General features: G+C 37.9%; 1 protein-coding gene across 2 annotated transcripts in view; it reads right to left on the bottom strand.

Moving 5' to 3' along the window:
• The window catches only part of TBC1D9 (TBC1 domain family member 9), a 44,154-nt gene that overhangs the window by 9,841 nt on the left and 18,251 nt on the right, over positions 1–16,062 (bottom strand). For both annotated transcript variants that reach the window (XM_064711333.1, XM_064711334.1), the window contains exons 5-15: positions 14,999–15,260; positions 13,695–13,902; positions 10,712–10,918; positions 9,148–9,318; positions 8,543–8,693; positions 6,941–7,155; positions 5,478–5,595; positions 4,265–4,550; positions 3,438–3,567; positions 613–711; positions 417–485 (exon numbers count right to left, since the gene is read on the bottom strand). In XM_064711333.1, the coding sequence (XP_064567403.1) occupies positions 417–485; positions 613–711; positions 3,438–3,567; positions 4,265–4,550; positions 5,478–5,595; positions 6,941–7,155; positions 8,543–8,693; positions 9,148–9,318; positions 10,712–10,918; positions 13,695–13,902; positions 14,999–15,260 (1,916 nt within the window). The remainder of the gene's footprint in view (positions 1–416; positions 486–612; positions 712–3,437; positions 3,568–4,264; positions 4,551–5,477; positions 5,596–6,940; positions 7,156–8,542; positions 8,694–9,147; positions 9,319–10,711; positions 10,919–13,694; positions 13,903–14,998; positions 15,261–16,062) is intronic.

Below are 16,062 nucleotides of genomic sequence, written 5' to 3'. Positions count from 1 at the left end.
AAAGCATTAACAATAGCAAAAATCAGCTACTGCTATACAGAAGTATTAACTATCTGAGATAACAGAATAATTGTGATAAATTCCAAAACTTGGGTCAGGTAGAGAGACACCTATGTTTAGTTTCTAATGACTGATCAAAAGCCTCTATCCCATTTTTCATTTTATATTTTTAGCAGTATATATTTTTTTCCATGGACAAATCAATTAGTGAACTAAACCTTTCTCAAGTTTTAAAAACTGCTTGAGTTTAGGATTTTTTTGTATATCAATAATACAGCAGCTAATCCAAGTTTGTATCAAGATACCAAACAATAACTGACAGACCTGACTTGGTGCTTAGAAAAGACAGATTCCCACACCAAAATGAGCATTTACACCTCCTAGAGGCACATGACCTTATCTTCACTTCGCTTTACCTTGAAAAGCACATACAGTTCCTCCAGTTCATCGATAGTGAAAGAAGTCTCTGTCACAATAGTCCGTACCTTTGGAAACAACATCAACAGTTACAGATTAGAAATTCACGTTTCACTGAAAAGCTAAGTTAGGTTCAGAAACTGACTAAACTTATTCTGTGCAAAAAACATTATTATATTATATTTCAGTACTGACCACATTGCGCTTTGTAGTATCTTCGAGGGTTTGGATGACTTTCAGTCTTTGCTTGAATCTCATTTGTTCAATTAAATCTGCCCGGATACTTCCAAATTTCTTGAAAGAGAAAAAGCAGTACATGATTGTCTGTGTATTAATATTCAGAATATTCAGCTTGCCTTTAACTTATTAGAAAAAATAATTTAATTTTGTGATGTACCACAAATGAAGCTGCTGCTAATGCATTTTTCAAACACATTACAAAATTACAAAGACTTTAGGAGTATATCACTAGATTTTATTTTTCCCAATAACTTATTTTAATTTGAAAGGTCTGTATTCAATTTCAAACTCTCTCATTTCAAACTGTAATCTCAGAAGGTAGAAACTTCTTGCTTGGCAAACCTCTGTGAATAGATTGTTTTTTAAGTCCTCCTGCAGAGTTATATTTCAGCTTGTCCTGGAATGTCTCATAATCACATTTGATTATGACATTGAGAAAGAGAATATTAAACTAGCTGGATCTCTAATGGCTGACACAGTACAGCAGTCCATACATTCTGAGGATCTGAAACAAAGTAGCAAGAATGCAATTTCCACTAGGAAAAGATGCTCTTTAATACCCAAGTCTTATTTTCAAAAGTTTTTTCCAAAATGCACATAACAGTGTCAGGGAGCTCCTGCACATACTACAAAAGCATCATAGGGGGAAAACCTATTAGGAATAATATTCCATGTTTTCATATGCAGAGGAATGCCAAATCCCTAAGATTCGTTTCTCTAGAAGTATTATAAGCAGTATTATAATTTCTTGCCATCCAAAATCCACACACCTAGGAATGCACAGATGATCAGCAGGAACAAAAATGCCAGACATCAACTGCACCACATGTAAAGCGTAAAGGGGTGGCAGGACACACTTTCATACAAGATGGATTTATATTTCCAGTGCAAGTGCATCTACATAAGCAGGTCATAATATGCTGGCATATTCTTGTAAAATGAAATTCATGCTAAAGCTGCATTTATCTATAAAGGTGTTCATTTTTATCCTGTACCTAGGGAGTAAAAAAATGCTTCATGCACTTGTGAGCATGTTGCAGATAGAGAAGTCTTGACAAAAACAGAATGTAGATAAACATGAAGAATGTAGATATTAATGAATATCAGGTATCACAGAGGTATTTCAGGTATTCACAAAACCTTCAAACGACAGATCTTCTGAGGCTACACCTATTCCAGTAATCAGTTTATTTACTGGACTGGAGGGCCAAATAAGATGGTCTGTTCACATCCATAAAACTAAAACTCATGTAGTCTTCAAAAGAGGAAGGTTGCAGGTGATTACCTTCTGGGAATGGTCCTTTGTCCATGCTAAATTTCAAATTGTACAAGGGGTTGTTGGAAAGATGGCACCTGTTCAAGGTCAAAGCTGTATCAAACCTTTCCACAGCCCAGACCTTCCAGTGTCAGTTCTCGAGTTAGTATGGCCAGACACCACGCTACACACAGCTGAAATGTTGAAGGCCAATATTTTTCCTAACTAGCTAACACACAAATTAAATGAGTTAAACATGTAACAGCTCCAATTATGAGTCTACACTCCACAGACAGCTAGTGAGTTATGCACAGGCTTTTAAAACTCCAGTTATTATGCAGTTTACTATAGAATTATTAGGGTTTTTAAAATAAATTAATTAACAGCAACTTTCTTGAAATGAATTCTCTCTTTGCAAGCAGCTCCTGCTTTCCTCATGGTTCCTCACTCACCATGCTACTTGTTTTGCCTAATTATGCTGCAGAGCAGTTGGTTATTTACCTAGAAGGACATACAAGGTTCTGTGCTGCCAAATCCCCAAAAAGACAAACTAGCTCTGCATGGAGTCAGATGATTCATTTTAGAGCAGTTAAGCCAATGCAAGCAATCTTCATGATGAGGAAAATGGAAAAATGCATGGGAAACACAACTTCACATTAACACCTTGCTGGCCATTCTGACATCTACCAAACATCCATCTATCCTGACACACTTTTCCCTTCGGCACAGAACACACTAAGGACTGCCTACTTCCTTATTAAATGTGGTATATTAAAGCAAGGGGGGTTTAGGGCCATAGGAAGTGCCTTTGTAGAAAGCTGCGCTATTGCTATGTGTAAATCAACTCCATATCAATGGAAGGGAATAATGGAAATTAAAGAGAAAAAATCTTTACAGTTTTTCCTTGATTTTTGTAAAATATGGGTATGTCAGAGTAACCAGACATATTTTAACTGATGGCTTTTTATAAAATTTAAGGACAATTAAAGCAGTGCGCAGATTTTACCTGGTTTTGCAGGCTTTGTCCTGCCCTTTAATAGATATTAGTTATTAGCAGCTCCTTTCACTTGGATTTTCTTTTAGTTTTGGTGATAGTAGAGAATATAGCAGCCCATGGTCAAAATCAGCACTTTTAAAACAAAGTTTCACTGATAAAAGAAAGGTCTTCTGAAATCATACAGATTTCACTACTATTTCAGTTTGGAAAAGCACAAAAAAGCTTAAATGAGAATTAACTCCTTTCAAATTAAAAGTTCAGCCTTTTGTTAGTAAATCACTTTTTGGTTGTGGGCTGCTCTCCTTTGAGGCCTCACACTTCTCTGAAAACAGCTCCAATTAAAAGTCTTGGTTAAAAGAAGAAGAAAGTCTAACTCCTCTTCCTTGCTCCATTTCAGGCCTCTCAGATGAGTCTGCATTTCTTTTATGTTCTTTCTGTTTCAAGCAAAGCCAAACTAGAGTATCAAACTCCTCTGTGGAGCAGAAGCTGTGTTAGTTGGTAAGTTCCTGTTAAGAAGTCTTATCCTACCTCATAGGAAGACCTGATTAGCCTGAAGATATCCACCTCAGGATAAGGCTCTACATCATCACTGAGCAGGGAGTGAAGATGAGGAATGGGAGGAAGAGTACTGTCCTTATTAGTTACACTGTCCAAGTACCTGGTGGGAAAAAAAATAAAGAAATGAGAAATTCAAGATAAATTTGTATGCCCTCCCTTCTGAGGGTTAACAGCATACAGGTTACATATTGATTATTACATGTAGAAGTGATAAAACCATTCTCTAGGAACAGTTAAGGTTATACTACTGAAATTTATTATGAAAAAAATCCAAAGTTCCAGAAGCATATGGAAAACTAAACACCACTACCAAGCCCAAGAAAAGCAGAGGTTACACTCAGCAGCACTAGTTCTGATAGAATGACTCAAGCCACTGAAATCTATTTTTTCAAGATCCTACCTAATTATTCTGAGTCCAACTTAGTCTATTCCCAAAACAATCTTCCTTAACACCAAGGCTTTTTCTTAATACATAAAAGGTAGCAGGCTGAAGTAACAAAACCCATGTAATCCACTAAAATAATGAACTAAGTTAAATTTCTATAACTAGGTTTGGGAAGTTTATTCGAATGTCTTGAAAGAAGAATTTGCATCTTTTTGGTCACTTAGCATTATTTTAAAATAATATAAGGAGCACCTTACATGGATGAAAGGAGACTACAAGTATGTAAAAGGTTTACATATATAATACTGGTTTAAATTTAGTATTTCAACATAGAATACAAATCAGAAAAGCAAGCAAAAAAAAAAAACCAAAACCACAAAAATGAAGATACTTAATTTTCTGTAATAAATACCTTCCCAAGACTGTCATGGCTTCTCCATCATCTTTACAGTTAAGCAACTTGTCTACATTAGCTTCGAGGACAGCAAGTGCTAACTGAAATATCACCTTTATTCCTTCACAGAAGAAACAATCCACAACTACCACTGCACTTTCAAATGGCATTACACTGAGGAAAAGAGTGAGGAACCAGGACAGGGAGATGGTGGAGATTACACCCAAATCCTGCATGCAGTCATAAAGCTGTGGAATGTAGTCACGAGCCAACTCTTCAAAGACACCTTGATCCACCAATGCTCCTGTTGAAGATAAATAAGGCTGAATTAATTCAGGAGCAACTGATACATTGCCATTTAGGGGAGGAAAAAAACTCCTATATATTTTATGTATATAAATGAAAAAACCTAAGAATATTTTGCATGGTGCTTATGCACATTTTCTCACTTTCAAATGAGTAACAGACTCCATTACACTACTATACATACAAATTGAACTGTAATAAGTTTTTTTCTGTTTTAATAATACACTTCAGAATAAATAAGCACAGAGTAATTTGGTCTAGCAGTAGCAGAAGTTAAATAGTGGCTTGATATTACCATTACTAATTGGAGCAAGACCTCAGCATCACCGGTTGAATGAGGCCAGAGTGACTGTGAGGGTTCAGATTTACTTCAAGAGAACTCTGTATTATACATTCCCATGCCACAACATTAGTGTTTTAAACAGGCCAGGAAGAACAATTTCTAAGGCTGAGTATCTCTAGTATTTGTGAGCTATAGTAAAAGCAGATTCCATGATAAATTGAAGTCACTGTCTTTGACATGCACAAGGAAGCTCATCTGACAACAACAGCTTTCTGATACTTGTGCCCTTCCACATCAGAGGTACAGGCACAAAGACTTCTACTGCAAACTGCTAAAGCTCCTGTTTCCACCTTACCTTAATCAGCTAATTGGATCATGTAAAACTCAAATTTTAGCCTCCCATCTTTTCTTAACAATCTACTTTACTTAACCCCAATTTAGAATGTCATCTGACCCTGAGTAGGTGATAAACTATTAGCAACAACATTACCTCTTTAGGAAATTGCCTTTATTCTCCTGAGCAGGCTGGCTCATCACCAGCATGCACAGATGCACCTACCCATATATTTGTTTCAGTACAAATAACACCAGTTCATTTGGTTAGTTTTTATAGTGTCATTTCAAACATGTCCCAAAGCTTACCAACAACTCTTGTGTTGTAGTAGTCAGGCAGCATACGCTCACACAGAGCCACCAGCAGCCAGAAAGCTTCTTCCTCTTTTGCATAAAGGAGGAGCACTGAAGTGACAATATTCATAGCCTAAAAGAAAGGGAAATACAATTATTTAATATCTAGCACTGGACCTGGGCGGAAAAGTGGTTAGGAAACTTCAAATCACAGAAAATTGTAAGGTTTTTCTTTCGTTTTGTTGTTGTTGTTTCACTGGGGCTTTTTGGTGGGTTTTTTTGGGTTGTTTTGTGTTGCAGATTTTTTTTTCTAAGAAATCAAGATTTTTCTTCCTAATCAAGGGCTGAGCCAGGTCTGCAAGCATCTGTTACACTGCTACTGATATTCTGCCATAGGTGCTCTTGGGGAATCTGGGTCTGGTGCAGCCAGAACACCTCCCACAGCACTAGTGATGTGCCTGAATTCTCACTGTAGCTGAACCAAATCTCAAGGTTATTAATTACTGTGACAGTTCTAGGGACCAGAACTGAAATGTCTTTCTACTGCTTCTCTGTCAAATAATCTTTAAAAACGTTGTAGCTATTACTTAGTACCTCATGTGTTATTAAATAATTTATGATGGTATCTTGTTACAACTGCTTGCACTTACTCAAGTTGCATCTGGAAGTCTTAAAAGTTAGACATTAATAAGGCTTCTTAATACTAACAAATCTAAGTTTCTTCTTTGCAAAAGTATGTAGGAAGGCAAAAAAAGACCCAGTGATAAACCAAAATTATATAATATGAAAGAAATATTTAGGACCAGAAACTAGTGACTTGAATTATGGGCATAAGAACCTCAAAACCATGCACTGGGGTCAGCATTAACTCCACAGATATATGGTTAGGACTCCCAGTGATATCTCCTAGGATACTTTATTTTTTCCAAAGTGTTTGGGGGGTTTTTGCTTGGTTTTTCGGTTGTTTTCTGGTCTTGTTTCTTTTCATTGTTTTGAATGATGACATGGCATCACTGAAAGAGGAAAGGAGGTTCTGGAGGGTTATAACTAATACATTGAATAACATTTCATTATAATGTGGACAGGTAAAAATAGGTAAAAATTTAAGACTGAACACAATGTGTTTTGGTTTTGAGGGTATTTTTTGTTAACATGAAAATAACCTTTCTTCAGGGTACATTGTCATTTTTTGTAGACAGCTCTGTTATCATCTGTCCAGTTTGTATATTTATGAGCAGAAATTATGCTTACAGAAAATCTCTCAATGTGTGCTGCTAATAGTGCTGTTAGAGCAGGTCCTTGTGTGACATCCCTCTGGCCTCAGCATTCCTGCCTCTCTGCAGCACCGAGCTCACAAGCACCATCCACAGCTCTGTGTGCTTCACACAGCCAAACCCTCACGTGCATGACTGAAGGACAGCCTGCAAGGACAGAACTGGAACTCCAGAAACTGAAGGAGTGCAGGGGATTTCAATTACCTGACAATATCCTATGTTTGGATTTCTGAAAGCATAAGCTGTCAAGACTCTCCTTAAAGCAGCAATACCCATCTCATTCTGGAATGCAGGGTGTTCTGGAAGGGAGCGGTGCAGATCCCTCTCTATCTCTTCTGTAGCAAGATTGTATTTTCCCATTGATTTCTCCACTAGGTCCTCATAATAGCCAGGATGAGTGGTCATTTCATTAATGGCTCCTAGGAGTAGGAGAACAGCGTTAAAACCAGGAGAAAATGGAAGGTTTAGCAGGTACAGTACTTCAACATGATAGTCTGCTCCCCTTCCATTCCAAGTGTCACCAAGAACTCTGAAAGCAAATATGAAAATATTATTTCTTTAAAGGTGATTAAAAAATTTAGAAGTATGGGCTTTGGTGATTATCAGCCCTTCCTGTCTTCTCTACAGGCATTTTATAATGAGGATAAAATCCCTCTCTGCCACAATGAAACAGGAGGCGTGAAGAACAAACCAACTGTGCAGTCACATGGTATCATGAGCTCCCTCTGCAGCTGGCTGTGGGTTTGGTTATCCTAAATAACTCAAAACTTGTCTCTGAGAAAGCTACATGCCCTGGGAACAGTGTAGATTAGTGTCTGGTTGCAGACAGTATGACAAGTCAGCCAAAAGCAAGAGACAAAAACTCATGAGTTCTGTTCCTACTTCTGAAAATGATGCTGTCATCCTGGGCAGGGCACTCAGCCTTAGGGATACCACTACATGCTCACAGAGCTGCTATGAGATTTCACTACTGGCTTTACAACTTCTCCAGAAACAAAATCAAGCGTCAGTAGCACAAAGTAATCTACACAGAAAGTAGAGTTACAGATACACAGTGAACATTAGTCCAAACTAGCTGTTAATAGGATGCAAAACAGAGCTCTGCATTCCTGTGACTGTCTTCCAAAAACATTCCTCTAGTGCCCAGCAGCAAAGAGAAAATATACATGACTATATTACTGGGGAAGAAATAGAGAACAAACTTGAAAGCATCATGAGGTCATCAGACAAAAGGCCCTTGTGCTCACATCATAAGTGGAGTGGGTAGCTGTGGTAATTATCTTGGGGAGGGTAGAGCTAAAGGAAGGCATGTGGTGATAGGTTATGAAGAATGCCTACGGTAGGATGGATTTCCATAGAACTACTAATAAAATTGTTCAATTTAAAAAAAAAAAAAACAACTTTAAGTGGACACATATCTAGAGAATCCTTTGGAATTCCTTGCAACAATTGCTGAGAAGGCTAAAAGCTCAATTGGATCCAGAAATTATTAAATAAATGGGAATTAGGCTTGCTGGTGGTTGCTGAACGCCTAGAAGGTCCCTAAACGACTGGCTTCTGGTTGCCAAGCATGTGGTCTGCTTTTTATGTATTCTTCCTTAATTATGTGAGCCTCTTTGAGAAAGGGCATTTGCTGGTCTTACAGAAATCTTGTCTAAACTCGTCTGGTGCCCGCTAACAATCACAGCCTTACTTACTCCAAATATTTTCAGACACTTATTATGTGCACCTTTAATCACCTCTGAATTCCCTTCTTCCCTCATGCCTTTGCTTATATCCCACAGACACATTCAAAGGGAAACCTACCTGAGAAGAGCAGCCAAAGCTCCCCTCTCATGCTTTCTGGAATGCCCTTTAGCACAAGGTCTCTTGTTTTCTCTGTACGATACATACAGACCCCTTGGCCATATTCAGCAAAATGAATCTTCCAGGCCTGCTCCTTCAGGAACTCCTTGGCCTAAAAGCAAAGAAAGGCAGGCATAAAGATGCAGCTTCTCTTTCTAACACTCTGACCCACTAAAATCTTGAGTGCTAAAAAGCCTGCAATATCCTAACCTTCCAAGTGAGCAAGAAGTAACCTGGCTGCAGTCCAGTTACCTTCTTAATGGGCTGCCTCCTCCCATTCCCCAGTTTCTATGCCAGTAGACCTTGCTGCTAAGAGAAGCAGTTATACTTAAGAGCAGGAATGCAACAACATCCCCTTGAATTACATCCAGATTTGCTTTTATGTAGCGAAATTGTTTGTACTGGTAAAACAACAATATGTTCAAGCCTTTACTTCTGTGAAAAATACTGCCTCTTCTTAACTGTCTGTCAGATTCAAACTCTTCTGAGTCAGCAACATGGGTTTTAAGGCAAACATAATCTGACAGCCTTTTCAGTCAGGTGGAGCACTCAAAAGTGTATTTTACCAGCTTAGGGTTGAACTCCTCGGGTGACCTGCGCCGATACATGGTCATTAAAGCTTGAGTTGCTGTTGGAATTCCGTTATCATTGAGGTTGAATTGTCGCTCTCCCTCTGACTCAGAGCTCAGGCTTTTGTGAGGGCTGGCAGAAATTAAACTACTTGACCTTGTAAACACCTGGAGAAAGCAGTCACAAGCAATATAGGCATAAAGATGAGCCAGTGTCTGGACTTTTTACTTCACTTTACCTCAAAATGTATACATGCTAACGATTAACAAAAACATAAGCCAGCAGAAATTAACCAGTAGAGAGAGAATAACAGAATAGCTTCCAGTTTCTCAACAGCTCTCCTGAAACACAACCAAATTCTAGAACTAGAACTGCTAGGGTAATGTTAGCCCTAAGTAGCCCCAGGCAATAAAACAGCTCCCTTGATCTGGCAACATCATAGGACTACTAGATTGTGATTTGGAAGAAAAGTATTTTGAAGAAAAAGGATTTTCTGACTTCTCAAACAGCTTTGAAACCGCATCATAGTAAAATCTCATGGAGCAGTTCACACCAAATGCCTGAAACTGCAAGTCAGTCATGCATATCTAGATATGTAGTCATATTATGAATTGTAGTAAATGCTTACAATAATTTGTTTTTATAATTCAGTAGGTAGAACACTTAGATCCATTTACAGCAAAAGTTCCAGCACTATACATGCCTACATGCTCTGGTATACAACAGCACAGTAATTATACCTCACCCCCAACAAAGCAAGTGGAACAATTCTTTGAAGACACACGTTGCAAACAGGGTAGGGCTCCACAGGACAGTACTAAGGTATGGCTTAGGACAGACTTGGAATGTGAGATATACCAACATCATACCAAAATGATACACCACAAAAGCCTCTTCTACTTTGAGATCTGAATTATTATACTTTGCTGGGTTTAACAGAACTGATGAGGTTGTTACATGACCTGAATTTCATACATAAAAGCTGGAATTCAGCAGAAGGCTTGACATTCAAAGCACCTAAAAAAGTGTATCTAGTCATAACTTTTAAGAACTATTTACTTTGCACACATACGTAAGGAGGTGGTTCAGAATAGGGTCATTTGATGCTCAGGACAGAGCTGTTTTTTTCCTGTTAGGTCAAATGTTCCAAAGTTCACTAGAAGTGCACATACAAGCCAGCTCAGCTCAGGCATTGTTTGCAGAAGAATCAAAAGACGGGATTTAGCGGCTAAAGGCTTGAATAAAAGGAGTTTCATGCCAACCGATAATTTCTTCAAATTATTAAAATTCCAGAACTACATTTCAATGGACAAGTAAATAGATATTAAAAGTACTATTCAATTAACCAGTTAATTAACTATGACACTTCTCTTAGGTTTAACATGAAAAAGATAGATATCCTAACTGACAAATTTTAACACTTCAGCTCAAAGGCATTAACAAAAAAGAGGTCACATTTCTGTGCCTAAAGGTTTAGCTTTACAAAAACGTAAAGGTGCTTCCTCTCCCCACACCAGTTAAAATCCTCTTCTAGTAAATTATTCGTGTTCCTTCACATACCTCATCATCCGAGCTGATATAGCTTCCAGAAATATTTTTATCCAAGTATATTTTTGAGGTGGTTTGTTGCAGAAAGTCTGAGATCCTCTGCACAAGGAAGTCTCTGTCTTTCAAGTTGGCAAAGAGGAATGTCATTCTGTTTTTCGTACTGATTGACAGTGGGCTGGGCAGCACGCTGGAGCTGTCTGCCTTTTCCACTATTGTCACCTAGGAACAAACAGTTGCTACAGCTTAAGATCTTTAGGTAATCAAGCTGCTTGGTGTAAGAAACCATCTTAATACAATAAAGCCATTCTCCTTCCACCCTTATATCAAATCCCAGTGGACACCCCTTTGCCAGAAAACATGGTTTGCATACAAGGGCCTACAAGCCTGAAAGATAAAGGCTGTAATCCCTCAAACAACTGGTTTCAGTACATTTTCCATCAAAACTCCCCTGAACTACTTAGCTGATTTTACTCAGACTGCATTTTAAAAGAATCAGTAAAACAAAATTCCATCTGTGGGATACAAATCTATCAGCTTTTTTGTAGGACTTCCAAATCCCTCTCTTGCTTCCTAACATCATCAGCACAGGTCACAGAAACCTTGGCCTACCTTTTAGTGTCAATACATGTGAATAAACCATTTCTGAGATGATGCTCCTGCACAACTGTACTACAGCTGCATACTGTGAAAACAGTTGCACAGTGGTATTTTAAATGCATTTTCACAGTACACAGGAACTTGCAACAAAGGGAAATTAGCCCTATGTCTTCCCTTACAAAGGAAAATATCTAACCCTGAGAGGTGGAGGCTTCTCAATGGCCTTCAGTTGTTAGAGGAACAGTCACTAATCTAACTGAACTCCAGCCTGTAAACAGTACTCATACCACAATCTACTGAGTACAGAGAATGAGTTCCCTGAGGTTTTGGTAAAGCACATTAACACACAGAAATCTCAGGGATAAGTCATACACTGTTGATGAATTATGTAACAGTTGTGTGCCCTAAACATTACCAACTATTACCTCATAAACATATCAGTCCATCAAGCTTGTGCAGTTCATACATTGAACAAAACACAAATCACAATTATAAATACTTTGAACTACTGCTTTTATTACTTTAGATGATTTCTTAATGAAAACTGACTTACTGCCTTCAGAACAGAAAGCAGGACATTTAATTTCACTAGGACTTTTTGACTCTTGCTCCTTTAACCTTTTCAAAACCAGAAATCAATGGTAAGACATGAGTACTACAATATTAATAGCTCTAGCTAAATGGATAGGGTAACCATTTTTCATGCATTCTCTTTGAAGAGTTAAAGACTGCAGTGCACCACTCAGGGGCTAAACCACTTCTCTGTTCTTTCCACCTCCTTTTATTGTTCTGTTAACTACAAATCTACTACCTACTTGTTAACTTAAAGGACTTCACTAATAGCATATTGAAGTTAGCTAAACAGTGTTCCCTATGTTTCCTGTTCCACTTAAAAGCTGTTTGAGTACAATCAGCACACAATACAGGCTCTAAAGGCACAGGACAGTCATTATTAAAGCAAGCCTAATTATAGCTCTGCTATAATGAGAGCTGATATCCACTTATTTCCTATTCAATAGAGACACACACATATCTGAGGTGCTTTATCTTGGAGAGGGCACCTGCTGAAAGTGCAGTGAGCAGTGCAGTCAGCCACTGAAAAGCATCTTTCCCCTTCATAATTTCTGAATCAATGCTTTGCTATTGTCTCATCTGTCAAAACACCTCCAGGATATTACAGAACATTGGAATTAACTTAAGGTTTAACCCAAAGCTTTCATTAGATAGAAAGGTTTCCTTTAATTACTACAGGTACCGATCAGATGATCTGAGAACTGGCACTAACCCCCTGGTTTACTGCTCTCCTTGCTGGTGCTGAGACTTGAAGCTGTTCAAACAGAAGCATTTATTCCTTCACCTACTTCTGTCTCTTAAAGCTTTGGAGCTGCTCTGAATCCTGTGCTGCTGTGACTGTGGCTATCAAAAGCAGTTGCTGAAGCTGCATTCAGGAAAAGAGGTCCTGTTAAATAAAGACTTTGACTCCCCCTCCACCACTTTACCTGCAGGACTGCCATTCCCTCTGATTTTCAGACAAACAGTGAAACCATAACTGAATGTCTTATCCCAAACAACCAAAGTTGCTGCAAAAAGCTGCTGAGAACCTGTACTTCAAAGTTTCTGAACATGTACTCGTTTTACTCTTTATGATTTGCAGGGGAAAACAGTGCCTTGAAGTATTCCATGGTTCTTCAGTCAAGCCAAACTGTCCTTGGTTACATCAGCTTTGCTACTACTTCCAAAACTTACTTACCACAATTTGCCATTAACCCACAAATCAAGTCAACCATAAAAAACTCCCCAACATAATTATTTTTTAATTGCATCAAAGAAACTCTTCTTACTGATGATCTGCTTTAAGCAACCAGCTTTGAAAAGGGAAACACACCAATTTGAAAAATACAGACAAAATATTTTCCACATACAAGAATAAACAATTGCAAGTCTGTGTGAAGAGGCAACTCAAAACTTTAGGATTATGAATCTTTTTACATCTGACAAAAGTAAATCTTATGCGACAGATTCTTTAACAGAATTTCCACTCTAGGAAGTTTCACCCTCCACTCCTCCCTATGAGGCACAAAAAATGTAAAATTGGGCTGTAAATCAGAATACAAGTTATGAGAGAGGAAGAATTCACAAGGGTTATGAAAACTGATAGAAAAAATTCCATGCAAGCTTCAGTAGTAGGAACCATGAACTAAGATAGATAGTCATTAAATATTACCTAGAACACATCAGTATGGCATGCTCACAAGAAATAAAAAGGATGAAAAGAGGCTTTTCTCCAAAAAGAATAAAAAAATATAGTCAAAAACCCCCACCAAAATAAAAAAATCAAAGCTAAATAAGACACTGCTTATTTAAATTGCCATATAAATTAAAAAATACAAGTATATACCTCTCGAAGAGGGATAATAAGGCTGCACAAGTTCTCTTCTTTACTAGTAAAGCAAATGTAGTTTGTAGACACAAACATCTGACCCAAAATATGCATTTTGTTGAAAGGAGTCCAAAGAGTACAGTCTGTGTGTCCATCTAATTTCTCATCCTTGGGGAGTCGGAACAATGCACGGTATCTCTCGCTCTTTGCTCTGGCATCAAGATCTCTAAAAAAACCCACAGAAAGATTTTCTTGGTTTAGGGAACGTATTAATACATTTTAAGATATATTTTATGCAAATCATTGCAAGTTACCTGCAACACATAGCTAAGCAAGGAGTGTACAGCAAAAAGCTGGAAATAATTTGCCTATAGTGGAGATACAGTCTTCACTTTTGGAAGGTTCTAAAACCACCTGAGAAAAAACTCTGCCATGAATGACTCAGACATTCATCCTCACTTCTCAGAGAGGAAAGACGGAGTGAGCTTTCCATATTCAGCTGCACTTTCTGAGAATATATACAGTGAATCCATTTTTTGCTAATAGTAATTAAAAAATGCTTCTTTGAGGCTTTTTTATTAACATCATGGAATCCTTAAGGTTAGAGTTTGGTAACAATTTCAAGACTTAGTCTTGATAATGCATTCAGTGCAAAACACTCAACAGTAAGGACAAACAAAAGTGATACAATGCGTGTCAGATGTCACTAAATAATGAGAAATATAAACAGGCACTGGCTATAATTCTGTATGGTACACTAACATGAATGACATATAAAGAAAAAATTAAAAAGAAACTAACAAGCTGAAGTGTGATATAAAAGAAGAAGAAATATTTTTCAGATAACTTTTCATTCCTTAGAATTTTATGTCAATTTCTGTATTGCTGTTACCTAAACTATATTCCAGACAGAACTGTTACTCTAGACTCTAATTTCTCAATTCCAGTGATAAGATAAAATATGAATACTAGGTATAGTTCTTAACAGCACATTAATCACTTTATTACCTTCCCATACAGACATAAAATGGCCTTATAACAGATACCAAAATGTGGCCAGTATCAGGAGATACACTAAAGAGATTCTGAACAAATGAGCATTTGGCCCAAGAAAGCTTATTTCTGCAACATGCTCGTATCCCTATTTCAACAAGATACCAAGTAATTATATTTAAATAATTATTCACATTTTGCCACTGCTGGAATCAATCATTCCTTTTGGAGTAGCAGTAAATGGCCACAACATTAGAAAACTTTTGGACAAAATCCTGCAAGTACAAGGACTGAGGAGGAAGAAATGAGTAAGAGGCAATGCTACGTACCGTTTTAGAGCAGACACTTTTTTGGGGGATTTCTTTTTCAGTTTGGGCAATGACCTGTCCTGTTCAAATCCTTCATTGTCCAAAAGCTGTCGCATGGCTATATTGGCAAGCTGTTCCATCAGTTTAAATGTCTCACTGATGTTAAGGAATACTGAGAAAAAATGTTCACTTGACCTCGTGCTCACTTTGATCATGTCAGGGAAGAGCAGCGTAGCATTCTTCTCAAGCTGAGTGATATCAACCCAACGGATAACTAACTTTGCTGAACAAGAGCAAACAAAAAACAAGGTTCAGTACAAAAATGAGCATATTCAGGAGCTTTTAGCTTCCTCGTCCTATAAAATGCATTCAACTGACTTTTTCTAGCACCCTGAAATTTGGGAGTACAGCATAAATAGATCAAGTTTGTACAAACAAACCACTGTCACCTGACAAACAGGAGATAAAAGAGTTTAAATATCATTTACTTTATTTACAGAACACCACACAAGCATTGCAAGGCCAGGTAAGCTAACGTGACTTATCATTGTCACTGCACTAGCTCAGACTCTGATCTCCTTTTCCTATGGAAGCAAAGAAACACAGTCTGAACACATCAGACAGGCTTGTCTTATCTTTATACAGCAAAAAGTTTCAAATATTACAGCCACACAGAACCTAAGCTTTTCTCCCAGGACCAATATAGCTGGTGTCCTTAAAGCAGGGGCTAAATCCCAAGAGTGATCCCTTGCCCATAACCAAAAATAGTGCTGAATTGCTCAACTCCACTGTCCCTCGAATTAACCCCCTGCAGAGCAGACTGGCTGCATCCACACTAAGCAGTTCTTTATTCTGGGTCTCCTCTGAAACCTTTTTGATGTTCTGGTGTTGAACAAATGTGATTTAAGGTTGCAAAGTCTGCCAGAGTAGTACGTGAGGATTGTGTGAGAGCAGAAAAGAAAATCAGAACTGGTGTGATCTTGTCCCTATTTCCTTTTTACAGAGAACTACTTTGAGAAAGACCAAACAAACAAGGGAACAAGCACCCAGTTAAGCAGTGTGACAAATCAGGGAATTACTCCCTG

The sequence above is a fragment of the Zonotrichia leucophrys genome, chromosome 4, assembly GCF_028769735.1.
Source record: "Zonotrichia leucophrys gambelii isolate GWCS_2022_RI chromosome 4, RI_Zleu_2.0, whole genome shotgun sequence".
Taxonomy (NCBI): Eukaryota; Metazoa; Chordata; class Aves; order Passeriformes; family Passerellidae; genus Zonotrichia; species Zonotrichia leucophrys.
Note: the sequence above shows the minus strand (reverse complement) of the source record. Positions and strands in the feature narration are given on the sequence as shown.